We start from the raw sequence: 27,784 nt of genomic DNA on the forward strand, positions 1-27,784 counted from the left end.
ATAAAACAAAATACATCCCAATGATGACGGCTCTCCCTTTTCAGTTTTCACATTCATTGGATAAAACCAAAAGCAGTTCTCATCAGTACCACTGTAATTCCGTCTGTACCCTTAAAAGTGCTGGGTTTGGTGCCCAGTCCTAACACTCGTGCCCCTTTATCCCCCCGGTGTCCTACGCCCCTGTGTGTGTGTGTGTGTGTGTGTGTCATAGAGTGAAAGGGAGAGAGAGAGATATGAGAGGGGACCCGTGCTCCTTTGATAGTCATTCCAGGAAGTGAGAAGTACTAGGAAAAGTGCAACCCACAGAGATGAATAATCAGTCAACAACACGTTGTCATGCAGTCGTCGCGCATTTGAAGTTAATCTTAAATGTCAAATCGCGACAAAACGTAACATTTATCTCGCTCGCGTCCGCACTCAAACTCTGACATCTGTCAATTTACTGTCTTTGAGTCAGTTTTCACCGCAGACACGTTGACGTCGTGGCAGGAAAAGCACAGGTGTCAACAATAGCACTAACGACACCTGCATTCCATTCATGGGCATACTAGCGCATGGCATGCTGGGACATTTGCGCAGAGCAGAGCCATCCTTGATTTTATCAGCAACATCTGTGCTTTACCTAATTTACCAACTCAAACTGTGACATTTGGGTTAATTCGGTGTCTAGACATGCTGAAAAACTACTGGCTGACTTTAAATCATGAATGCAGTTTGTCACTCTTGGCCTTTTAACGATGAATGTTTGTTGAGTTTCTGAAATATTTTGGGAGTACAATGGAGCAGACCATTTCTGTTTTAAACCACTGAGTGTCACTAGTGGGAAAGTTGTCATTCAAGGGATCAGCTCCCGACTGCCAAGAGCAAGCTGTAATCAGGTACAGAGAAACGTGTAGTGTGCTCTGTGAGGTTGATATCAAATAATATATAAAATAACCAGAGCTGCTGAACAGAATTTGCCAGTTAAATCAATAGTAAATCAACAATAGGTGACAGGGGTAAACAACAGTGGACCACGTGCTTAAAAGAAGTGCAAAGGATGTCCAAAATGATCTGCTCTGAAGAGGTCGCTAAATTTTCATGCTCACAAGAGACTTCGCCGAGAGAGCCGAACAATGTGAAACCAGGCATCTGCCAACTCCAAGCACATGGTTCACATTAAGAACTCCAAATCAACTTGTAAAGTCTAAAAAAGACATCTTTTAAAAAAAAAAACAACAAAAAAAAAACAAAACATGAGTCCAGACTAGAGCTGATTTCATTGGGTCATCAGGTTAATACTTTATTTTGTTTGATTGCAGCAAAGAGAAAGAGAAAAGGGAGACGGAAACGAGGGGAGAGAGAGAGAACAAGAGGGAGGTCGGGGGGGGGGGGAGGAAGGAGACTACAGACTTTGGGAGAGCTGTGGCTACAAGCCTTCGTATCAAATCTAAAGACAAAGTCATCAGGCAACATTAAAACATCTTTTAAAAATAACATTAACATATTCTGTGGGCTCTATATGGCACAGTATTACCCTAGACATGTACACGATACCAAAACAGTTTAGCCACACCCCTACATCTATGAACAGCTTCATAGCAAACAAAGCCATGAACTCTATCTCCAAATTATACTGTCGTTTCTCAAGAAAATGCTCGTTTACTATTCAAATTTCTTATGCCATAACAAGGCACCTTAACAGTTGAAATCTGGCAGATCACATCTTACTATAGATAATTATTGAAATATCAAAGCAGAGGCACATTCATTTAAACTAAAACATACAGTAAATAGTTGTATATTACCACCAGATTCCAGTCCAGTCACTACAATACGTCGATTTTGCATGCTTTTGGTCTGTATGATAACCGTGATGGCAAACTATGGCATAAGAAATGGTCCAAAAAACACAAACATGTCCATCTACAGGAATGGCTTGAGATTATTGGAGACAGCAAGGCTTTTTTACACTGAAACTAACCCACAGAAAAGAACGAAAAAAAAAAAAAAATAACAGGTGGCCCATACACTGCCAAGGGGTATGCTGTTTAGGCAGATTTACAGTATTTTGGTTTTCATATCACGCAGTCACTCACTTCTCGTACACGAAACACGTACGCCCACGCGCAAAAGGCTTGTAACCACACCCAAGGGGATGCTTGTGCGCCCCTGCAGTCGGTCACGCTGTGTTTTAACACTCCCGCCTGAACCTAAAGGCGCCCCAGTACCATCACACACATGCGCACGCACACCGAAACATATGAACTTCATTCAGAGGAGGTGCAGTGCACGAGTGTTTGCTTGAGGGCAGAGGAATAATTCAACAGCTCCGATATAGTGACTGAGACGTGGCAGACAGTCCTGTGGAATACTTCCAATCTGCGGTCTATAATGAATAAAATGAAATCAAAAAAAAAAAAAAAAGAAAAAAGAAAAAAATATCAACGGAGATATGGAAGATGGAGAGGGCAGAAAATATAAGAGGGAACAAAAGCTGTGCGCACAATGCCAGATTTGCTGAAGATATAAACGGTTAGGAAGCAAGTGTTGCTCATGCTTTGTGGATACAGAACCCAAGTTTACTGACATGTTCCTAGGACTACTGTATATATGCATACCAGACGTTATACGGTTTCTTTTAACAAGTTATTTGTGTCAAAACAGAAACAAAAAAGGAACTGAAACCAACTCTACCATTAATGCAGCTGTACTTCATTAACCTCGTGACTAAATTTACATTCATATTTTTAAGTTTACTCCCCCTTTTCACTGAAGCCATTTTCATCTGGTAAGAGGGCTAAACAACATAAACAACAACATAGTTTAACAAAACAAACATATAGAGATAACATTACACATAACAAAAAGGCCCCCAGGAGGGCACCTGGGGAGTTTCGGCCACCGCTTTGGCTGCTAAGCTCAGCCTTTTCCTACCTCTTAGTATATGACACATGGGGCCGGAGGGGAAATAGTTCAGGCTATTTCCAATCTCCCCTCAGCTGGGGAGGGGAGCTGGACAATGTTTTTGTCCCCAAAGTCATTTCTGTGGGGCTTTCTGACTCAAGAGTCCAACAGTTTTGTGCCCATATATTTATTTTCCTATCCAGAAATAACTCAATACCCTGAATCCACTTTTTATTTTTCCTTCCTTGCTATCGCTTTCTTCTTCCTGGCGTCGGAAATGGAGCCTTTTCCCCTTTCAATGAAAGAGGAAAAGGCTACGCAAGATGAAGGCTGACTGGTTTTTATTCTTTTCCTTTTCTATGTGAAGGAAATGAGATGAAAAACGGAAGTGCAATGGTCTACCAACCTTTTATTCTCACCCAGTGGCCAGCTACATACCCAAAGCAGCTACAAGTGTCCCCTTTAAGTGACCACTACTTCTCTATTTTGTGCACGTAAGGTATAAACTATGGTGAATGCTATACAGATCCTACAGTGTCATCTGGCCACAAAGTCGCCAGGGTAGTTGAGACATTAGAAGCTCAGATGATCTGTCATTGTCGTAGACTTACGTCCAGCCATAGCAGTGACTTCTTAATGATTTGGATATGAGGAATCACTTCTAAATGCACTTCTACACCTACAGTAGCTATTCCAACTAGAGTAGGAATGCTGTGTGCGTCTCACACGGAATGATCTAGCCATTCACACACACATCTCATCACTCACCAATGCACGCGCACACACACACATACACGCACACATACGCACATACACACACACACACACTCTCCCACATAAATGATATTACCTGCTTCAGCCAACCTCTGCATGCACAAATCCTTCCATACATGTGCATGTACATGCTCATATATAACGTTCATGGACAGTTTTAACAACAGAATACACCTGCATTTGCTCATACAAATACACGCAAGGTTTGAGTTGCTTGATGCGCCACCTCCAACTGTGTTGAGTAAGGACCCCTCTGTCTCATCCCTTATCCTTTCCCACACAAGCCTTCCCTGAAGAGCATTTATCCTGGTTATGCGGTGACTATAAAGGGAAGCAGACTGAACTAATTTTTCACATAACATACACCCTGTTAGCAGTTCTTATTCTTATAGATAATATAATGAGTCAGGGAGGAAGATTAATCAAGCTCTAGAACTACGACACACTACAGCAAGACAGGAGAGACACAGAGAAAGGTGAGCAAGAGTAAAGATAGGGGAGTGATGATACGTCACTATAATATCAGCCCCTCTCCCCGTTTCTTTGCTCCTTCTCCCTTCATCCTACTCCTGTTTCAATGCCTAGCTCTGATCTCTACTGAATAAAAAAGAGGCAGGGGTGCTGTGCGAGTGTACTCAGTGACCCAGTGAGCACGCACCCCTCCCGCTCCCATCCTCAAAAGGCCAGGCAGTCCCCATTGAATTATATTCCTTAGAGTGCTTCTGTGTCCTACGGTTTGCTGCCGCTGCTGTCTCGTTGCTTCTTGCTGCTGCCGCTGCCGCTGCTGTAGAGGCTGGGATTGGCCACAAGCGGGTGAGGGGCTGCGCCCATGTAGGGTCCAGCAGCGGCTGCGTAGTTGAAGATGGCAGGGAGGAAAGGCAGAGGCTCCACCTTGTCCCCTCCAGGTGCCATCATATTCAGAGCCACAGGAAGAGCTGCTAGGTTATATGGGTAGGCCAGCAGCTGGGGCCCATAGAGCAGCTGGTAAGGGTCCGGATAAAATGGCAGCTTAGCCAGGTCCCCGCCATTAGGGACCATCATTTTCCCCAATGGGCCAAAGGGAAGCGCTCCAGCGGGGTAGGAGGACATGAGCAGATTGTCCTCCTGCTTCTTACCAGAGCGGTAGCTGTCCGGCACAATGAGGGGTAGGGGATAATTCTGGGAAGGGTAGCCCACAGGGGTGGTGTCCCCCTGCTGGGAATCTCTGGAAGAAACAGTGTCCTGGTGCTCAGGCTCAGGTGGTTGGGGGGCTCGGGGGAGAAGCAGAGCGTGGGCAGAGGGGCGGTCACCGGCACCAGCTGCTCCTGTGGGCAGTGTGAGCCTGTCAAGTCCTTGTGAAGTGGAGTGAACCTGTCGGTTGGCGTGAGCTAACAGTCCGATAGTTGAGGGGGATCGACAGGGGGACTTGGGAGTGTGCCTGTGTGAGGAGGGTCCATTCATAGTGGTTTGAGTGGGGATATGCTGGGGGGACGGCACAGGGCTCAAGGGCTCCTCTTTAGGCACCAGCAGAGAAATCTGGTCCTCTGGGGCATGTGCAACTCTACTCAATTGCGGGCCCCTATCTATCTCTGTTTCTCTCTCTGTCACCATTTCTTTGTCCCTCTCCCTTTCTCTCTGTCTCTCGAGCTCCCTCTCTTTCTCTCTCTGCCTCTCTATCTCCCTCTCTCTAGCTAGAATGGAGGACATGGTCAGGTCTTGTGCTTCATCGGGAGAGGGACACCTGGACAGGGACTGAACTCTGAGATCTTGGACCAGAGGTGGTTCCTCGTAAGTTCCGTGTAAAAACACACTGTTCCCACCCTGCCTCTCTCTGTCCATAATGACCCCATCCCGTTTCATGAATCCCCCCTCAGAGATGAGCGCTGTTGTCATGGAAACAGGAGGAGCAGCAGTGGTTATTCTGGTCTGTGATGTCATGGGCACATTTGGAGAGGTGTTGGTGGATGCCACGATGTGCACAGGGCTGGGTATTCTGTGGATCTGGCTGTCGAGGTTCTTTTTGCTGGGGGTGCGGTAGTCCAGACATTCAGGTCCGTTCATGACGAGCACACTTTGGAGAGTTGAGGGTGTGGCAGGTGTGAAATCATGTTTAGTTGGCGTAAAGTTTGCGGGGCTTTCTATTAGGGGTTCTGCAATTTGAGGGCTGGGCTCTCTCTCCAGAGCTGGATGTGTGAGCTCTGTCAATTCAGGTTTGTCGCTGAATTCTGACATGTGATGCTCATCTGTCAGTTCACTGAGATGGTCTTTATGCTGCTGTGATGCCAAACAGTCACCACTGCTGGGTGGGTCTGGTGTTGAATAACTGATAACTGAGACAGAGAGAGCGCTGGGAACCTGTCCTTTATCAGTCTCTAGGTCTCTGCTACCAGTGTTAACAACTGTCTCTGTTGTTTTTGGCTCCGATTCTTTATCTTCCTTTTCTCTCTCTGGGGAACTGCTTAACTCGTGGCGTCGGATATGGCGAGTCAGCGCTGAAGAGGTCTTGCACACCTTATGACACTGTGGGCAGGTGTGTCGTGATAATGCTCTTCTGCTTAGGCGACTTGGGCTGGAATTACTCCCTACTAAGCCTACTTGCCCTCCTTTTTCTTCATCATACTTTGCCATCTCCGGTAAAGATTTAACCCCAGCCCCTTCAACTTGTTCGCCAAGTGCCACTTTAGGGGGTACAGAGAGTGCCTCAGTAGGCTTGGGATGCTGCGCTCTCTGGTGGGCTTCCAATTTATCCCTTGAGGGGAAAGTGGCTCGGCAGAAGAGGCATACAAACTCCAGCAGATGGCTCAGCTCGTGTTTGTCTCGCTTCCTGGGGCTTGAGAACCAGCGGCCACATGTACCACACTCTGCTGCATTCCCATTAGTCCAAGGCCGCCTCTTTATTCCCGTAGGAGCCACTGAGGTAGAGACAGGAGGCTTTGGAGAGGGCAGAGGAGGAGCGGCGAGGTCATGACGGGCCTCCTTAACCGGTTCTTCTGCGTCTTTGTTTTTCTCCTTTAGAGGGGTGGAGAGATAATCTTTCTTTTTCCTCTCTCCCTTGTCTCTGTTAGCTTTTGACGCTTTTTTAGCTTCGACTATCTTCCCATCCTCCTCTTCCTCGTCCTGTGATTTATCCGTTTCTTTATTCGCATGGTTCTTGAGCCTCTCTGCTCTCCTCTTCAGCCGAATGGAACGCTTAAACTTCAGCTTCCTCTGCCAGCTCTTGACCCTCTGTAGGTGTGCTTGGGCCTTTCTCTTAGGCTTGTAGGAGTAGTAAGGCCTCCATAAATTATCCTGCGTGTCATGGTCGCTCTCCTGCTCGCGAACCTCCCGTCGGAAGTAGTACTCCCTCACTTCATCAGGGGATTTGGAGCTCTTTTTCCTGACCTCCTCCTCCTCCTCTTCCTCGCATTCTCCTTCCTCCTTTTCGCCTTCTTCTTCTTCCAAACTGGCTCGGCGGTGGAGGCGGTGCTTATGGTGATGGTGGTGGGAGTGAGAATGGCGTGGTTCCTTGGCTTCCCGCACGGATGATGTCTCACACCGTTTGGTTTTCGGGGGAGAAAGGCTCTTGTCTCTTCTAAGGTCTGTTTCGGAGATGCTGCGCTTCACTATTGCTTCCTCACCAATACGTACAGTGATCTGGCACAGTGGTCCTGCCTCTTTGACCTGCGACCCTACAGACGCTGACAGCTGCTTGGAGCTGGAGATCTCACTTTTGCTGTGGGACTTGCGTGACTTGTGAAATAATCTGCCTGTCTCTGCATCCTGTCTACCTCCTGAGCGCTCCTCTGTGGTGTCTGAACTGTCTCTTGACCTCTTTCTATGACTATCTGAGCTATCTCTTTGTGTTTTGATCGGCCTGGGACTGCCCTTGTGTGAAGTCTGACTGCTGCTGTTGTCAGGGGAGGGGCTGTTCAACGGGCTTTTTTCACTTCCAGAGGTGACCTGGTTGCTGTGCACAATGACAGAGGATGACACCGCTGTTCCATGAACTATGACAGAGGGTTTTGTATGGCCATATGTTATCACAGAAGGCATGCCTGTTTCTGCGCCTCTGCCACTCTTGGGAGTTTTGGTTTTGCTGCTACTGGACATTTTGAAGCTGCCACTGCCTCTACCCTGCTCCAACTCTAGGGCCTCACTGTCATGTTTTCTAACTTGGGGCATGTCCGTTTGGGGGAGGGGCGTTAGTGTGGAGAGGTCCCTGTGCTCAGCCACAGAAACAGGGAAGCCATCGGGGAAGGCATCTGGGTCAGGCTTTACACTCTGAGCATGGGCCCCACTGATGAGGCTTTGTAGGTCCCCAGGGCCCAGAGCACAGCCCAGGCCAGGCAGGGAGAGGGAAGGTGCTTCAGTTGGTGGCAGGAGCAGGCCATTATGCAAACTGTCACTGTAGGTCTTGTAGGGTCTCTTCTGGGAACGCATGGGGAGAAGGCGGTAAAGCTTGAGGGCATTCGCTTTCTGCTTGTAACCCCCGTTAGCAGTCTTTTCACTGGAGATGAGACTGGGGTTAATCCCATGAATGGCCTTCTGGTGTGTTTTGAGGTTGTAGTAGGTGGCGAAGGCATCCCAACAGAAGATGCACTGGTAGCGTCGCTCTCCTGTGTGCCACACCTCATGCTTTGTGCGGTACTCAGCCAGGGCAAAGACCTTGTCGCAGTAATGGCAGGGATATCTGCGGCGCCATGAGTGCACATTAGAGTGACGCTTCAGGCTGGATAAAGTCATGTAGGAACGCTCACACACAGAGCAGAAGTAAATGACATTGCCATCTACCACCTTCACAAAATGGTGTTCATCACCCTCGAGTATCTCTGTGGCTGCTGCATCATCACCTTGGATACGTGCCAGGAGGCTCCGTGCTTTCTTCCCTGGCCGCGCCTTACTGATGTCTGTTTCTCCCACAATCACTCCCCCCTCCACTCTCACCTCGCCGTCCTCCAGCGGCTCCTCCTTTGGCTGCACAGTGAGCGGAGGAGGGCCCAGGCTGTTGGAGGGTAGGCTTGGCACCCTGCAGGCGGCCTCATGGGATTGCAGCCTCTTGCTGTGGATGAAGACTTTGCCACAGTAACGACAACTGAGGGCGCGGCTGCCACGATGCAGCCGCATGTGGACCGTCAGGGAGGAGGCCGAGCTGAAAAGGCGGTGGCAGACGCCGCAGATCAGCTCGGGCTTCAGGCTGTCGGTAGGGGAGTAGGAGGACGAGTGTGGGGGTGCGGTAAGACCCTCTGATGGGGGCGGAGGGGGCGGTGGTAAGGGGGGCGGGAGGTGGAGGGTGGGTGGGTGAAGACTTGGTCCATGAGGGCTTCCCACTTTCCCAGCTGGCCTTCCAGTTATTTTCTCTCTCCTCTCTGCGTCCCCTCCTCTCTGATAGGCCGATGTGCCCAGACTAAAGAGGATCTGGGCAGTTTGAGAGGGCGATGCCGTGCCATTGGCCAACCTGTGCCTCTCATCCCATCCATCACTGCTATAACCACCCCCTAAAGACCCGCTGGAGGATCTCGGGGGCGACCTGTGAAACTGAGTCTCTGTATTGAGTCTGGAGCACTTCAGAGGAGGCGGGGATTTTATATCCTTCCTGATAAGTGCATGAACAGTCATGGGAGATGAGGAGGAGGACGGTGAAGAGGACGGAGAGCTGTCGTGCCTCGGGGGCTTAAAAGGTCTGTGCTTTACGTCCATGGTAGCATCCAGTTTCCACAGCGATGCCTCATCTGAACTCTTGGAGGATGGCCGCCGTCGGTGGGGGGAAGGGGAGGACGAGGAGGAGTTGCGACAATGGTTTGGAGATGTCAGGGAGGCTGGAAGAGGGGCGGCACTGAGCGGGAAGCTTAGGGTGATCTTTGCATTTTTAGGTCCATCAGCCATGTCCTCCAGCCTGTCCTCCATCATAGCCTCTCCCCGGCCTCCATGCCTTTTACCCTTCATCTCCAACTGCTCAGCTTCCCCTTCCTCCTCCTCCTCTTCTTCGGGCTGAGAGGCGACTCCAAGACAGCAGACTGGTTTGTGTAGTCCTTCGATATCTCTGTGTAAAAGTGAGGAGGCCCGAACTGGGTGAAGGGTCTCTACGGCCGCTAACAAGGAAGACAAAGGTGATGACCGCTGCCTCTGGTGGCACGTGGCGTCCTTAGGTGCACAACGTGTGAAGCTGCAGAGGGGATTTAGCCCAGCATCCAGGTGTTGCTCACTCAGACTCGTCTGAATAAGGCCCGCATGGAGGGGGTCCCACACCTTCTCACCGGACACCATGACCAGCCCCCGAAATCTGAAAGAGAAAAAAAAGAAATAACGCGTTAGCATTATAAACATCCTTGGATAAATGTACAGCGTGTACTTTAACGTCGGCACAAAGCGAGGAATTATCATTTCACCCAAAGATTTTGCAGTAGCAGTCATGACGCTTGTGGAACACTTTGAGAAACGGAAAAGAAAACTAAATGCCCCAGCAATGCTGAACTCCGACAGCTCAGCCAGGAATGGTGAGTGCGAGGAGGGAGAGGGCAGGGGGAAGGAATGAATCTGCGGCAGTGCTGGTTTAGATTTCAGCGTGCCACAACCGAGCCTTCAGAAAGGCATTCCAGAGATCCATCTCCCTCTCGGCTGTGACACAACATTCCCTATGCCTAATTGGAAGGCATTCAGATTTAATCAAGATTCAGAATGGTGTTGACTTAGATTCATGGCACGTAACGCACATAAAAATAGTCCCACACTCTAGCCATTTGTGCAAGAGCCTTGTTAGCCATTCCTGGCAGTGGCTAGTATTTGCCAGGCACGACTCTAACCATTTATTTGTGAAGGCAAAGACGGGAGGGAAGGAAAGAGGGGAAGAAGAGAAGGGAGGGAGATTGTATGCATGTGCACAGAGAAGGGGTGTTTTTCCGCCCTCTGCATCCGGTACAATCTCGGCTAAGCTGTAGGAGATGAGCGACAGGCTATTCTCATTTCCATTCTAATTCGACTGCCATGGTGGCGGATCATGCAGTCCTCCTGCAATTTCTCCATATGTAAGATAGCTGCAGGTTCCCGCGTGAGAGGCAATTTGCCGTTATTACTTATTTAAAATGGGTGCATCTGTTTAGGTCTGCAGGAAGGGGGGAGAAAGACGGAGACAGTATAAGGCCATAATGATGCGACGAGAAGAAAAAAATCCTCAGTCATGCTTTTCTGCCTGCGTTTTCAAGCAGCAAAGCAGCCAGGAAGGCAGGCCGCTGTAAAATTCCACAGGCAGCCCAGAACAGGCAGAAACTAGGTCAGCACTGTTATTGCAGAGGGAAGAGGAGGGAGAGAGAGAGAGAGAGAGGGAGAGAGAGAGAGAGCGAGAGGGTGAGGATGAGGGAGAGTGAAAGGGTGATAGAAAAAGGGAGAGAGAAAGAGAGTGAGGGTTAGCGAGAGAGCAGGAGACAGAGAGAAGGAGAAAGGGGGAGGAGGGTGGTCTGAAACAGGAACAGTCAGACGCGCTGCGCTGTCAGACAGACAGGAGCCCGGGCAAACACTAACACACACACACACACAGACCAACAAGCACACAGACAAACATATAATCACACATGTACACTCGCACAAGCAAACATGCATGTGGACACAGCACTGTACGTACGCTCACACCCAGACGGGCATAAACAAAGTAGTCCAACACGGACGGGCCCGCTTGTAAATGACATTCAAAACCAAAAGGTGAGCGCGGCTGAACGCCGAGGAATGAGGATACCGGTGGAGCGAGGTACAGGCTACGAAAGGAAAACACAAGAGTGCAATGATGACGTACTTGGTGCGAGCAGTGACACATGCTTTCTGTTGTTAGGGGACAGCAAACAGGCTCATGCCTTTTTTCAAGATATCTGAAAACACGATGCACAATACTGTCTCGCCAGGCTTGCCATATTTTGCCGCTCTGTATTGAAGCAGGCCGTCATTGTCACTCACATTTGCTGAGCGATAGATGTTGTGCAGGAAATCCCTTATGGCAAGCTGCTACAAGTGGGCGGACACGCTGAGAGACAGCGCTAAGGCTAAAAATTTCACCATCTCATCTGATGCCTGCGCGGCGGACAGGAAAATGCGTATGACGCCCCCTCGCTCTTTTCTTTATCTCCCTGTGACGCACGCAGCCGCTGCACAAGCACAGCCTGCACGACGCGCTGTCTGACTGTGACGGGCAGCTTTTAACGCGCTTTAAATGTGCCGGAGTTACTCATACACACTGAGATGCGTGCACAAATTGTACAGGACATGCAGAAAAAACACTTTTTTTTTTCTTTCTTGTTTGTGGAGATGAGCGGACGCACACATCATCAACGCACAGACATCCTTTTGTACGACTCACTGGCACACAAACAAACGTGATCGTGGATGTGAAAAAGGACCCTAAAGCAGAATCAAAACAAAAAGCAACAGTGTTCCCACACCTCTCCGCAACAGGATGTTCTGAGCAAACAAACATTGTTCGTCAGCCTATGAAGCGTTCCTCAATTTACGCTTGTTGAACTACAAAACTGGGTAGCACGAACCGGGGTTCTCAGCGGATGCGGGACAAATGACTGAGAAGACTCACGTAAAACACAAAACGACTAATACCAAACGCACTGGCCCTCACACAGCGACAGGCATAGTCACTTCACGGACAGGCAGAGGGAACAGAGGCATACTTGTAGTCACACACAGATTTAATTTGTGTTCCGTATCAAATGACCAATGTGAGGCAAAAATAAACACTGTTGGTTTTTCATTCTGGGAATCTGGTTATCTAATGTTAAATAATTAGAAATAGCACAAACTTGCAAACCTCTCTTTTGTCTAACTTTAAAAAACTGATTAATTTATAACAAATCGTTTTTAAACTGTTTTGCTCATTAATTCTAACATACTGTCTGCTTGAAGTTTGCAACCAATTCAGAACAGCAGAAGTTTTACTATTTGACTCTGAGACACTTTGCATCTGAGAATCACAGATGACTTTACGACCTTGGAAACCGTTAGTAATCCACCGAATTTAAACAGTCAACTAGGAACATTACTGCTAAAGTGGACTTGCATAACACAAGGCAGGACGGCAGAAGAGTTTGGCTGGTACGCCAGCTCAAGGCCTTGAACCAGCCGTTGAGCAATCTGTTTATTCCACACTGAAACTCGTGCTGACAGAAAAATAAGCATTAGGATTCGACGCTTGTTTGTTTTGTTTTCCGTTTTCGCCATCTTTCCTCTGAAAAGGAAATTCTACAAGAATCTAACCACAAGTATTGTGATATTTATGCACTTCAAAGAGAAAGTGCATGCGAACTGAAACGTGTATGGCTGTTTAAAGCTATTTGGTCGGATAAACTGTGGCTATAATTGAGGATTTAAAGTCTGATCATGGCAAATTACATTTTTAATACTGCTTTAATGCCGCTTAATATACTCTCACATTTTATGTGGACGTAAACAGCTAACATTTGTACGGAAGCCTCATTAAAATGCACAGCTAAAATAAAGCCATCTCTTTTGCAGTACAGTCTACTTAAAGGATCATTCTGGTTGATTACAATTTATTTTAGAGACTTTAAGTTAAAGAGTTTAAACAATGTTTCAGACAGAGGGGGGAATACCTTATTTAAACCCTTTCTAGTAGTAACCCAAAATAAAATTATGAACCTAAAAATAGGTGTTTTTACACTTCTTGGAGAGTACTACAATAAATGTGAATAAAAGTAGAATAAAGCCTTTTGTGGCTCCAGACGAAGCTGCATGTAATATGATAAATTGCCTCAAGTGATGTCACTCAATGTCGAAGTTGCATTGTGGGTAATGTCAACGTCAGCTGTTCTAAAGAAAGAAAAATACGTGAAATAAAAAGGATGATATCTTTAATTCTGCTGTATTGATTTTGATCTTTAAAAAAAAAAAAAAAACTATCCATAACGAGTCCAACAGTGTTATGGGAGTGCAGCGTTCCACCAAAACTTGGGGCCCACCGTACCAACCAGGCAATTAGTCAGATTACATGCAGCTTCCTCTGGAGCCACAAAACATTTTTAACTGCTTTTTCACATGTTTACAGTTTTACTCTTCAAGACCACTTTAATGTGTGAAATTGGTGGCGTTAACCTTTAAGCAAAGCAGGTCAAAGCGGAACCAGGAAGTCGATCTGCCTTTAGCGTATTTCTTCTTCTCACTTCTATTTTAGCGGGTTGGTGAGGGCAGTGTTGTTATGACTAACAGGAAAGGAGAGAGAAAATGCTGAAAAACTAGGCACAAGTTGTAAGAAACCAGAATCATCCCTTTGCATCTGTAGCAGTCGTGTGCTGACGTCTTTGGCCATGTGTGCATGTATGTGCGTGTGTGTGCGAGGGGTTAAGGGGAGTGCCTGCGAGGCAGAATGTGGGGGGCCTCGGTGTTCCAGCCGGCGAGCCAGCGGCGAGGAGCATGTGGGTAGAGGAAGGTGTCGGTTGGGCTTTCTCCCCAGCGAGGGGCAGCCAGAGGGGCCCGGCTATCGGAGCAGCAGTTGGTCTGTAAAGAGAAGGGTGTATGTGTGCGAATATGAGGGTGTGTGTGTGTGTGTGTGTGTGTGGGTGAGTGGGAGGGGGGGGGCATCGTTAGCAAAAGCAGCTACTGAACTCTCTACAACCCCCCGGCCAAGAGAGCGTGGTGGAGCCAGCCAGATGGGATAGAGGGAGAGAAGGAGGGAGGAGGTGAGGGAAGCTGGTATGGGTCGGGGAGTGGTTGAGTGGAGGTGGCTGTGGTAGTGCGAGCGGGGGAGCTGGGGGTAACTTCAAACATGTCTCTCCCATGTTCACATTTGATGGTTTCCTTGTCTTTCAGATCCCCCTCAGCATGACTGACTGCGTGCCCCCTCAACTCCCCCTCCCTACGTGTAAACTGTCGTACCGTGGTGTTTTCGCATGCCGCTCCACGCACCAGCGAACCTGCCCATGTCCTGAACGCCACACTCTCCATGCTCTGTTAGCTCTCAGCCCAGCACGTAATTCCCATAATTCTGCTCCCTGCGACAGAATCACGGGAGGCATTAGGAAACGGCAAGGCCGGAAAAAAAAAAAAAAGTACCCCTGGAGAGCAGTAACACTACACCGGTGACCTTTTTGAGGTAATTTCCCCAAAATCATTTTCAATTTCACACGTAGTCCCTGTTGAAGGGGGGGCGTGAAGGCCCCCCCGTCGGAGCTCTCAGTCCCAAACAACCAGGCAACATCTTAGTATTAGCGTGCTGAGACGTTTTATGAGAGTCACTGTATGCTGCATGTTGGGGTTAGAGAAGATGCTGCACCAGTTTCCTGAATATGTCCACATCCTTTATGTTTGTGGCATTTTAAAAAAACAGAGCAAACCAGATTTGGTTTTGCACTCTGCAAAACTTGCATGGTAGCGCCTTTACGCCCGGGCAGAAAAAAAAAACGACCCAAATACAAATACAGCAGACGTGTTTTATCTCGGAAAGAAATAAATATCCCACATAAAAAAGGCTGCCGACACTGTGACTGCATCATCTATGTGACACCACGGAGCAGCGCGAAGCCACACTTCCTATTACCTGACCTATGACCCCTACCCCTGATGCAGTGTGGAGCATATATTCCATACATTGAACGCGGGGAGGCTTGACTTGGCGTCGGTGAAAAGCAGGAATGTGGAGTAGTTGGCAGCAGATGCTCTGTTGTTTTGGAAAAGAAAAGTAAGGCTTCAGGCAGCCACAACGGGGCTGGTGACATCAATATGCCCTCTGCTGCTCTACGAGAGACAACCTCCAGCACAACAACAGGCTGGTAAAATGGAGGACAAAACTGGGCGGCCCAAAACCGAAATAAGAGACAGAACCAGTCGCCGGAGCGAGAGATGTTTACTGTCGCCTGCGTACAAGTTTTTCCCTCAAAACACTTCTTCTTAGTAGTAAGTTGATGGGCAAGGGTTGGCAGACCGGCCCACCGTGTTAGGACCCAAACAACAAAAGCTCACATCTGCTCTGACGTGTGCTGGACGCCCTCCCTCCCCACCCCCCCCCCCCCCCACCCCGTCTGCGGTGAATCACAGCGACGCGAGAGGCTTCGATAAATTAAAAGTTTCATCACAATCTCAAAACGAGTCATCGCTCTTGAAAAAGAACTGCGTGGTGCGCCAGCAACAGAGGGGAGGATGAGGGAGACAGGGCCTGTTACTGGCACACACACACACACACACACACACACACAGGCAGACCCAGCACAGACACACACATAAATACGCTCCCACTAGCACACACACACACTGCATAAATGCGCACACCCACCAACACTCACGCCCCAACACACGCACAGTAAAATAAAAACCTTTTCCTCCTCTTCGCGCGCGGAGCGGCTGCCGCCGCCGCAGCAGCAGCAGAGTGAAGCAGAAAAACAAGCAGGAAAACAACAGAATTCAGCCTCTCTTCCTCTTATTCTCTCTGGCTGTCTCTCAGGAAGGCAAGCATACAAGAGAACGTACCTCGGAAAACCTCCTGCTGCATCTCTGCTGCGATGTGTTCTCTCCCCTCACACTCCCTCTCTCCCTCTCCCTCTCTCTCTCTCTCTCTCTCTCTCTCTCTCTCTCTCTCTCTCTCCCCCTCGGTCTGTGTATGCGCACGTCTGAGTGTGTGAGAGAGAGAGAGAGAGCGAGAGAGCGAGAGAGAGAGAGGGAAAGAGAGAGGGTGAGCGCAGGGAGAGGCGGTGCGCACACACACACACACACACACACACACACACACACACACACAAGCAGCAGTGTGTGAAGACAGAGGGCAGGAGCGATTCTCACACTCGAACTTGCTTGCTCTCTCTCACTCACTCCCCCTTTTTTCTTGCTCTCTCTCCTCTCTCACTCCAGTTTCTGACACACGATTCTTAGTGTTTTTGCTCTTTTTTTCCAGCAAGTGAATCCCCCCCCTCTGCATGTACCCCCCACTCCAAATCAACCCCCCCCCCCCCCCCCCCCCCCCCCCCCCCCCCCCCTCCCCCCCCACTAAATCCAATCTTCTTTTTATTTGGAAGTGTTGTTCCCTCACTCCCTCTCTCTCTCTCTCTCCACACACACAGACACACACGCAAGCAGGCATGCACGCACACACGCACACGCACACACACACACACACACACACTACTTTATATACACAAAGCCCAGCGATAGGGAGAGGGAGGGAGAGGCAGAGGGAGACAGAGTGGGAGAGCAAGCAAGCAAGAGGACGCCATTTAAGCAGTTTGTTACGAGCACTGCAAGTCCCCAAAATGGCTGAAAACAAACAGGAACCACGCCAACTCTGAAAACCTGGGCACAAGGACGGACGGACAGAGACACACAGACAGGGAGTGAGAGGGGAGCGAGCGAGGGAGATGGCGAGAGAGAGAGTGAGACGGGGAGAGGACAAACTGGCGGTAGTCAAATGGCGGATGGGAGCACTCTGTGAAACAAGTGAAGTTGAAAGGGGGGAAAAAAAAAAAAATGGAGGCATTAAAGGGGCACTCCGGGGATTTAGCGCAACGCTCTGACAAAATTCAGGGACTTATGAGAGGCAGATTAAAAAAAGAATGGCCAAAATCGATGCAGCAGAGGCCGAGATATCCTGACTTAAAGTTCGTAGAGTGGATAGAGCGTCTTAAACGCTGGATTCGATATTGCCCATGATGCAACTTGATAGCATCTTTCAGTTGGAGTCTCTCTGCCCACGTCTGACTCACTTCACGTCCTCAGTTTTTCTGGTCTCGAAGGGAATTCAGATCGAAAGTAGCAAACAACGCTACATGCTACATTGCCATCAATGTAGCATGTAGCGTTGGATCTAATTTTCTCGGACCCTATTTGTGAAACAAACAAATATGGCCACTGATGGCGGGTAGTCGCTGCTAAATGCTAACCGTAGTCACAAAAGTCTGACGAGATTCGTACGGCTTCACTTCGTTGGGGTTGGGGGAAGGTCATGGTTTGGGGGTGTGGGTCTGGGGTTACCGTCGAGTGTGATAGGTCCATGCGTTTGAAGGCCAAAACATGGTAGTATCGAAAAGGATTTTTACAGCCTATCAATGTTGCAATTGCAAAGTAAACAGTTATCTGCCATATTTGCACATTGCCCAACGCGCCGTGCTGTTGATGATCCCTTCGGTTGCAGGAAAGCCGGGGGCCTATTTCACGAAAGCGACTTGCAAATTGTGGTGGCATCAGATTACACAAATGGGTGTCGCTTTCAAATTGAGCCCTGCATGGTTCTCACATGCTAATGCACGCAGTTTATGGCAATTCAAGTGTGTCAAAAGTAAAAAAAAAAAAAAAAAGGAGGAAATGATCTATTGTTGGAAATCACAGCGCAAATGAGGATCAAGTTTTCTTTGTCCGCGTCTTCTACCACAGTGCGAACGTCACAAACCCTGAAATGCCGGCCAGAGTAGGATCTAATTTTCTCTGACTTCAGAAAGCTCCCTCCAGACATTATGTTTTCACAGGCTGAGTATTACTCCTCATGACGGGTAAACTGATCTTCATGTGAAATACCAGTGGGGTGCCCCTTTAAAAGCGAAAAAGGGGAGTAAAGGTGGACAGACAGCGACAGAAACTGGGGCATGGGCGCTCTTCGATTGCCCGCGCCCTCAGCTAAAAGGGTTCAAGTGCTATCAGCGACGATGCCAGTCATGCCAATTAACTGCTTTTAGGTCAGCGTGTATATATCTGTGACTGACACATGTGGCTTAACTGAAACTACTGGTGACGCGCTTCAGAACAACTCAAAATCCCCGCGCCGCAGTCGAGGCCTGCAGCTGGAAATGAGTTGTGATTCATCTGTATCCATGCAAAAATGCCTCGCAGCAACGACTCTCTTCGTTCTGCTTGCTCTCAGCCACGCACGTCATGGTCAGTGGAAATTCCACATATCTCTGTTCGCCCTCCGCCGGTCATGAGCCACGCGGTTGCCTTAGATCAGGATTCTATCAGCTGGAACAGGAGGGCAGAAAAATGAGAGGAGGGGTGGAAGAATGTTCCAGGACACCATCATACTTCCCACTGTCCTTTTGAGTGGAACTGCTTACCCCCCTGACTCCCCCCCCCCCGGTACCCACCAACTGAACCTTGACGCCAACAACCCGCCCTCCTCCCACTCTTCCCCTGCCCTTTCCCTCTCTCCCCTCTCTTTCATCACTCTCTCTCACCCTCATTGTACGCTGCCACACTTGTCTCCATGGGAACCGCTCTGGGATTGGGTGTTGTTCCTGTGACCTCTCCGGCTCTTCAAGTTGGACGAACTTTTTTTTTTTTTTTTTTCCCTCCTCCTCCTCCCCGCGCGTCCTCTCAACTCATGCACGTTTACAAAGCATGCGGGGTGTGTGCAAACGCGACACATGACAGCAGTCGTGAGTGGCTTCAGGACGGGACAATTAAAACTAGAAGTAACGTGTCTGTGTGAGAAGACAGAGCAAAATAAAGAGAGGGTTGTGTGTGAAGCAGACTGCCCGTTGACAAAGACAATAGTGTGTGTGTGTGTGTGTGTGTGTGTATTTCAGGAGTGCGGCCGCTCGGTACACACATGTGTGCTGGCATTGTCCCGTGGCTGCAGCCAGCCACAAACTCTGTATTCAGAGGCACCCCCGCCGTCCAGCCGTCCCTTTTCATGGATGTTTGGCCAAACGTGATCATGGCTTTTCATGCTGCGCTGCCAAGCGACACACACATCTGAATACACAAAGATGGAGGAACTTAGGAAGCCATCTTGGTGGAAAATTTAAACCATTAGCTCACCAAGACTTTCAATATTTAACCAAAGAGTTTTCCAAAAAGAGAGAGAAAAAAAAACCTGAAAGTGAGTCTCAAGATCAGCGCTGAATCCAGTCTGAGGTCTTCTCTGACTGAAGTGTATTTATTTTTATATAAATATAGGATGTGGTCCCTTTTTTAAGAGCGTTACCGATTGTTTAAAAAAGGAAACGAGAAAAACGTCCTCTCCACCCTGCAGAGTGTTTGCTCGCTGGCGGCGCTGTAGGATGTTTTCGCAAGTGGGTCCTTACATTGAGTGTCTGCGAGGATACACATGCACACACGATGGGGGTAAAGTAAAACACATTTCTGCCGACTGTGAAGGGCGGTTGACGACGTTAATGTGCTGTAGCGAAGCGCCCAATAAAAGAGGAGGAGAAGAGCCGATGTGAACAGCACAGACGTCAACGATCTTTTGCACATGTTTTATGAGGTCGTAGATTCATTCAACATGTCTGTTCGACCTAAAAAACAGCTATAATTGATTTTTTTGGGGCCATGCTGGGGCAGCAGAAACAAGCTGAGAACGACTTATTAAAACAAACAAATATTGGTTGTAGCCGCTTTAAAGTAGCTGCATTATAGTAGTAGTTTGGGGTAAGACATTTTGATCAGAAGAGAAAGACCTCCATTGATTGATTTTCATGCCTAAACAACGCAATTTCACACTGCTTTACTTTGTATATGTTTGGCGGACCCTGCCATTTTCCTAGCTTCAAACAGTGTTCTGGGATGTTATTTTCCTCTGAGAACAGCTTGTATCTTTTTTTTAGTCACAGAAAAGATAAAAATATTTCCGAGTTTGTATTATTACCTCATTGATATTGTGAATATTAACATTTGAATTTCTTCCCCAAATCTTCCCGACAGCGACCTACTAAATGTGGTTCCTGTAAGAAAGCCGAGTGACTCACTCATCTTGTGTCCGATAATGAAGGGAAAGTTCGGGGCCCTGTAAGTTCCCAAAATGCAGAGTCATGTCTTGCAGTCCGTTTTGGTCAATTCAATACAAGCTTTTTTTGTTTACAAGTATCAAATCCTCAGCTCGGCTTCATTTGGCAGATGGTTGTTTTAGTAAAAACGCAGTAGAAGACAAAAGTCAAATGATCAGGAACCGTGCATGAGTCAACTGTATTCGCTCCCTCTTAAATTCAGACTGAAATTCCTCCTGATACATGTGTGTGAATACATCCTGAGGCGTGCTCAAGGGTTAGTAAACATCCTCAGTGATCTCAAAGAAGGGATGACTAACCTGCTCTCCAGCTGACTTGGGCTGAGATCAAAGTGGGAAGCCGAGCGACGTTCGAGGGGTTCAAATGTCGGTGGTTTCTTAAAGAGGAAGCGGCGGCTTTACGGGGAGGACGCAGCAAATCCTGCCTCTGTGGCCTGTTCGCAGACATGTGAGGGCGGAGAGGTAGAACGAAACCACAGCACGTAAATCCTCTGCGAGTACATGTAGAGATAAGCATGTCAAATGTTTACATTTGCTGCCACACGTGCACACAGATGAGAGGGCGATTAAGCCCAGAGCATTGTCTTACAGACACAGGGGCAGTGCAGCGAGTAACTTGATGAATCCTTCCTTCACACGGGGGAAAGATGAGCATGCTGGAGCATGTCCTTAGCTAACACTTCTCTACTGTTTACCAAAACAAATGTCAAGGCAGCGATCCAACAATACGGAACAGAAAATCCACACAAAGCTCCCATATGAAGAACCTTCAAGTGACATTTCAAGCAAATCGCTCCTCCTCACACTGCTGACTGCTGGGGCAAAATGCCGCCTTAAATTCTAAGAAACCAAATCAAATTATACATAAAATTAGGTGGCGCAAATTCGTAGAAAACAAGAAGGAGGGTACGCCCACTCACCAAAGCGGCTGAATGTCAAAGCTCTACTGAAAACCTTTGGCGCCTTTAAAGTTCACATTTCCCCAATTCAGAGTTCACATTTTGGAGCACAGAGTTCTTCTGCTTTCACGCATGTTGGAGCAGAGATTTTGTTTTCACAAGACCAGCAAAAATAAAAGACGATATCCCCTGATATATATCCGCTGAGCGATGTCAAATTCATCTTACGTAACCGCTTGTCTATCTTGTCTGAATATGCAGCCTTGAAGGTCGGACGACATGCTTTTCTATGTTCCCCTCCCGGGTCCCTGTGCTGCCGTGCTATCCCGCTGTGTACTGTCATGCGCCAGATACACGTCAAACGTGCATTTTTGTGTGTTTTTCTAAGAAAACCCAAACTTTTACTTTTCCAGTAAAGTGTCAAAATCTATTCCTGACATTCCACGGGGTGCGGAAACCACATCTAATGAAATGTTATGTTGTATTCATGATGTATGACTTATTTATATCATCTGCCTCGACATCCCCTCTCATGTGGAAACATGGCAAATCACAAGGTCAGAGCTGCAGCGGAGTTAGCGCCTTCCAGCCAGAGGTCAGGGCCACAGAGCCATTCTTCTTTTCCGTTTTTACAGCTCGAGGGATTTTTCTCTCTCAAATGTGACGTTAAAGCAACATTATGCAACGTTGTAACCTCAGAATGACGGCTTTAAAATCGTTTTTGCTGGTACAGTGTCTTGTAACAGGGTGAATGGCGTCTCTGTCTCAGCCACTTCGTCGCCCTATCGCTGGTTTCTGCTCTATGTAACTTCAGTGAGACGGCAGGATCACAGTGTTACGTACGGGTTTAGTTTGTAGTTCTGTAGTTTGTAGTTGGCACCTACATTACATCTGACATATTGTGGCCTTTAAAACTAGGAAAAGACAACATGGTAACTAAAATCTAAGACGATATATTGCCTCATATGACTGCAATAATATATTCTCTATATATTGCCTGGTATATCCATATCCACCACATAATATGGTGGTTTTATCCGATTAATGAGATAGGAGCGCAGTGAAAATCAAAATACAGTTAGATTAGTACTACTGCATAACCATGCCTGAAGTACTAAATTATTAAAGACGGTAAAAATTCACCCTCTGATTGAACTACAAGGCCTGTAGGCTGATGCAACCAGGGACGAGGGGTCGCAAATACACCGCTTCAATTTCAAGACACAACACGCAACATTTCTCTGTTAAAATGTCTGAAAACATCCTTTCTATTATTTTGTGTATTTAGTTATTTGTGGTGTCTTGCTTCCGGGAGAGAGTCAGAGTGAGGAGGGAAGTCGGCGACTGCGACTAAACATACCGCCAATGAAACATTAAAGCATTACCCCGCCGATGAAACGCGGGGGGGGAAAACCAGTGGTGGTTGTTGATGACGACAACAACTCCCATGGTCTCACGCAACTTTCGTTTTAACTGAGCGACCCGGCGCGGCGCAAATTACACGCTGCGCATTATCGAGAGATCAAAACGCAACTTTCCTGTGATCCCCCGAAAAACGGAAGACTGGAATCTCTCACTGTGTCCCCGATGACCTTTCATGTGAAGCGCTGCGGCTTCACAAGAACTACGTCTCCCCGGGAGCCGAGAGTCGCAGCTGACAAATTGTCTTAGCTATTTAAGTTACAAGCAAGGCAGAAACTTAAAAAGCCTAGACTGCCTGAAACTTTTTTTTTTTTTTTTTTCAGTTTCAGTAGAAGGGTTAGCGAGTTCAACACTGCACCACCCCTTGCCTGCAAGACAACGCCGAAGGACTGAAACACAGACGTCACATGCAGGCTATCCTGAGCAGATGTCCACAACCTGCATGCTGCAAAGATCAGAATCCGTCTACATGCGAGGATGAAAGCGCAGGAAGGACTCACAGTTATCTTGACAAGTGATGTCGGACGGTTGTATAGTTATAACTTGTCTAATAGAACCCAATGGGCGGATCCGGCCGAGTATCAAATGACAGAACCGGAGTTTCATCACCCAAAGTCTGACGGGGCCTGCTTTAGATCCGTGCAACAGACACACGGAGTTATAACAAGCAGGTTTGTGCGAGCAGTGAAACACTGCTGAGTCACACGAACTGTCTATGGCCACGCGCGAAGAGATAAAGAGCTAAAAAAAAAAAAAAAAAAAAATGGAAATTAGATGGGTGTAGGCCACACAAGAGAGTTACAGTTGGCATGAAATTCAAAATCAGACTGATAAACCGCTGGCGAAATAGGGTTGTGTAACAGCGGAGAAAAAAGCAAAGGAGAAGAGGAAGAGAGGGTTCGGAGTGCGGACGTTGCCAAAGGAGACTGGAAAGGATAGGTGGAAAATCATCTGGGAGGGGGTGCCTGATACGGTGTGGAGGAGGGAGGTGGCGGGGCGGACGGCTGGTTTTTCCACTGCCAGAGCGAGGGGACGGCTAAATCAAATTAATTAGCTCCTTCATCTCCAGGCAGCTACTCAGGCATGCTGTACTGGCGAAGGGAGCCAGTCAGAGGGAAGGAGGGGTGGCTGTAGGCACAAGGGAACGGGGAGAAAGCGAGATAGGACATGGTGGCGGGGTGAAAAGCCTGCTGCGTATGTGCGCCATTCAGGAGAATGGGCAGCGGAGGGGAGGGGTGCATAATTCTCTGATAAGCGTGAGGGTTGTTTTGCTGGAGCCTCTGTTCAGCCATGAGGAGGAGGAGGAGGAGGAGGAGGAGGAGGAAGTGGCTGCATGTTGGCTGACGCTGTGTGCTGCTGCGCTTCGGGGCGATGGTACTTCCTGTCTCTAGACAGCCTGTATTTTGAGGGCACTGTAAACAACCCTGCTTTTTTTTGCACGCCTCTTTAAATAGCACGCAGACACTTCAATCGCAACCTCCCGGAAAGACGCTGAGCTCAAAAAAAATCTCGCGAAGAGACAGAAAAAGAAAGGTACAAAGGGTTTTTTTTTTTTTTTTTTCCCGAGCAGTGACAACATCAGGTAAACCTATCCCTGCGCATCAAACGTGAAATAACACATCGGGAATAGTTGCGCCGACGTCAGGAGGGAGCGAGAAAAAGGAGAGCTGCGAAAAGGAAAAAAAGAGGAGAAAGAAAGTGAGGCAGATGGTCAAGGGCAATGGCATCAGGCCAGGGGAAACAAAACAGCAGCGCAGCAGAGAAACTAAACACAAAAAAAGTAAGAGAAAGAGGCAGGGAGTGGTAAGGCCGGGGGAGAGCCACTGCAAGCAGCGTGTGGCCATCACCGAGGCTTCGAATGCAGCGAAGGAAGCAAAACGAGAACAGGCTGATAAATGTAAAGAAGGTTCGAGTCTGAGGGAGGAAAAGCAATCAACGGCGGTACTGTACATAGTAATGAGGAAGCGAGATGATTCATAATAAAATCAAAAACACGCTTCCCTACAAACTGGACAATGAGCGAGAGGAGAACAGTGGGGGAGAAAAATAGGGCGTAAAGCAAAGGGGAGCCTGGGAGTCTGTGCCAGAGGTCAAAACCTTGGGAGAAGAGAGCAGTGGACAGCTCGGTGCGGCAGTGTCGCCCGGGCGAGACTTGGCTGCACTGCGAGAACCCCAGATTAGCACTAAGCCGATTGCAACGCGAGGTGGGATCAAGAGCAATTAATTTAGCACCCAGATAGTTCCAGGAAGACGCTGAATGAACCTTAACAAAACGCAGATCTCCTGCAAAACTCTGGTGTATCCTCTGTGTCAAACACAGGCTGACTTAACATTCCAACTCCTGTCTGCTCTCTACAAATGCGCCGGCGACAAAGGATCCCCGTATAAAAGAGAGTAGAATTTGGAAGGTCTGAAAGGGTGTGCGGATGATAAAAGGAAGGATAAAAGAAAGATGAAGACGCTTGGCAGGGGCTGACATGAGCCAAAACAAACACCCAGAGAACAGGACATTCTCTCGCAGACAGAAATGGGCCGGCCTGTTCCACAGGGCTCTCAGTGAGAGCATGCCTCCGACCCTGCGTCACCCATTTTTATTACAAAACAACATCCTGGTGCATAACTTAAGGGGAAACACAGCCTCCAACTGATTAGTTCTTGTTTGTATAATAACAGGCAATGCGAACAGAACAGTCATGACAAGCTTTTTTTCTGTCTAATGCTTGATGGTGCGAATTAAGCGGATCACGACGGCATCACGAGCCCGGAGTCAGATTCGCAAACTTTATCGAGTCCCACAAAACCTCAATTTCTTTTTTTTTTTTTTGTCAAAGAACAGCATCCCAACTTCAGGACATGCTGCCCTGATTTTCAGCTTTTTGATAAATGTATCCGGGCTCGACAACAGCGGCTGAATAATTCTTTTTCGAAAACAAATGTTTTCTTATGGTGAATTAAGCTTCGAGTGTAATGGCTCCCCAGCTAAATACATTAAATGAGGATGCTGTTTTCTTTCTTTTTTCAGAGAGACTATGGGGCATTTAATGTTTAGGCTTCTTGATTGTAAATCAGATAATAAATAAATAAATAAATAAATAAATCGTCTGCTCCTCCCACCCTGCTCTGCATCTGCTCCGTCTGTCTCTCCCTGCCTCCCTCCCTCCCTCCACGTTCGCCTACATTATTGTGCTACAAAGCTCCCTCCTTTAACTCCCCACCAACCCCTGAAAACACACCATCAGGCTCTGACAACGCCAGACAAGAGCTCCCCCTAGATACATGAATCATCACCCCTTCCAGGATATTAAGGCCTCTAGAAGGCAAATGCATGCTGCTACATGTAACCTATCCTGTACATCGCATATATGAGCGGTCTCAGCAGGAACAAAATGTTAAGAGAAACTGCACCTATAACCCGTGCTTTTGCTTTTTTTAAACAAACACATCGGTGTTTTGCCGGCTTTAAAACTGCGCTCCCTCTGAGTGACCTATATCCATCCGACGCAGATCACGCAGTACACGTCAAAGGCACGAGCTGTTTCTCAGCAGGCCCCGGTTTTATCACGCCGTCTGCTAGGTTTAAATGAAGCACTTTTAAAGACCAGTTAGTCAGGCGCTTGAAAGTATGACCAATCCTATCACTACATCAGACATTTTTGAAGACTTTTTGACATTTTATGCATTCTTAGGCTTTTCCAACTTGTATAAACATCAAGCTAAACTATGTGTTAAAGATGTATTTTCACTCATTTTAAATGTGCGTGATTATTACCAGCAAAATATGGGCTACTTAAAATGGGTACCATGTAGTTTTGGAGAAGAAATTCTAATTCAAGGTTTTAATATTTACAATGTTATTGACGTAATAACACAAACTCTGAAATGTTTTCCGTAACTGAATAAACAAGCTGTTTTCATAGGAAAATAAGGTCCCCAAAAGGCTGTTTGAAACGCTAGAAAGATGGCAGGGTCCGCCACATATAAACAAAGTATAACGGTATGAAATTATGCTGTCCTTTAAGATCAGTTTGTTTATTTAGTCATGAAAACAAAAAAGCTTATTTAGTTTGTTTAGGCATAGAAAAAAAAAATCAGTCAATGAAGGTCTTTCTCTTCATGTTAATTGAAGTGCTCGTTATAGCAGATTGGACCTTTGAGTGTTTTATTACTACACATTATTGGGTGATCAACTGATTAACTAACGAGGTTGAGCAAAGTTTAGCTATTTCATTTTGTGTCATCTATAACAAAATCATATTTTGATAATTGCTTTCATTCCAAGATCAACACGTGCAAAGTAGTAACTATAAATAATATGCAGAAATGAGAGCAGAAATATCGAAATGCAGTGGTTGTAAATATGCATATGAGAATAAAATGGAAGCATTACTCAAGTACTTGGGTAAATGTACCAAGACTACACTACTATGTACTTTTTGAACTAAATGAATATCAAGGTTTTTAAAGATTTCCCCAGTTGTATCAATTTCACAAGTTATGTCAAATGGTCAGAACAGATGAGCCAACTGCTTCCGATATTGACAGTGCTCTCATTACATCTTACAAATATTCAAAACATGTCAGGAATTCATACCGAGCTACAGCTGACACCACCAGGCCTCTGTGCACTGGCCTCCTTGGAGCAGTAGAGGGAGCACTCCCGGCGGGCCCGCGGGACTCACTTCCGCATTGAAAAATGTGGTTGTGCAATGTCTTTGCGCCGCCGATCATTCTCCATATGAGCCAGAGGAGGGAGCCAGCTGGTCAATAATGAATCCTTTGTATAGTCAATGGTATAGCATGGCACATGGTGAACAAAGTGATTTACTGTCACATTCCTCTATGCATTTTAAACCTAGCGTGCTCATTGTTTTTCTTTCAGTTCGTTAAAATAAAAAACAGCCCATGTTCAGGTGAGCATGGTTTGACAACATAAGGATACTGCAGATGTGGCATACATCTCTGCTGCTGGGCTTCAATGATGCCTTCCTCTGCTGGACCTGCCAAATAGAGATGGTGGCAAAGGGGGCATGTTCATGCAGGTAGCAGCAGATTAACACCAATCACTCTCACTCAACATGAACGCTTCACTTTAACATGCTGAAATAAACTTGGCTTGATTGCCGATGAATAAACAATG

The 27,784-nt window shown here is 47.4% G+C and overlaps 1 protein-coding gene across 4 annotated transcripts; it reads right to left on the reverse strand.

Moving 5' to 3' along the window:
* Positions 1 to 1,253: 1,253 nt before the first annotated feature.
* On the reverse strand, positions 1,254 to 27,410 carry zbtb4 (zinc finger and BTB domain containing 4). Of its 4 annotated transcripts, none has more exons than XM_030430061.1 (2): positions 27,239 to 27,410; positions 1,254 to 9,898 (listed from the first exon to the last, which is right to left on the reverse strand). In XM_030430061.1, exons 1-2 carry the CDS (start codon positions 27,373 to 27,375, stop codon positions 4,390 to 4,392), a joined length of 5,646 nt encoding a protein of 1,881 aa, XP_030285921.1. In that variant the 5' UTR covers positions 27,376 to 27,410; the 3' UTR covers positions 1,254 to 4,389. The 4 variants fall into 4 exon arrangements, with proteins under 4 accessions (XP_030285921.1, XP_030285922.1, XP_030285923.1 ...); XM_030430062.1 differs by lacking the exon at positions 27,239 to 27,410 and adding an exon at positions 16,087 to 16,327; XM_030430063.1 differs by lacking the exon at positions 27,239 to 27,410 and adding an exon at positions 15,933 to 16,080.
* Between the last annotated feature and the right edge of the window lie 374 nt (positions 27,411 to 27,784).

This window comes from Sparus aurata, chromosome 10 (assembly GCF_900880675.1).
Source record: "Sparus aurata chromosome 10, fSpaAur1.1, whole genome shotgun sequence".
NCBI lineage: Eukaryota > Metazoa > Chordata > Actinopteri > Spariformes > Sparidae > Sparus > Sparus aurata.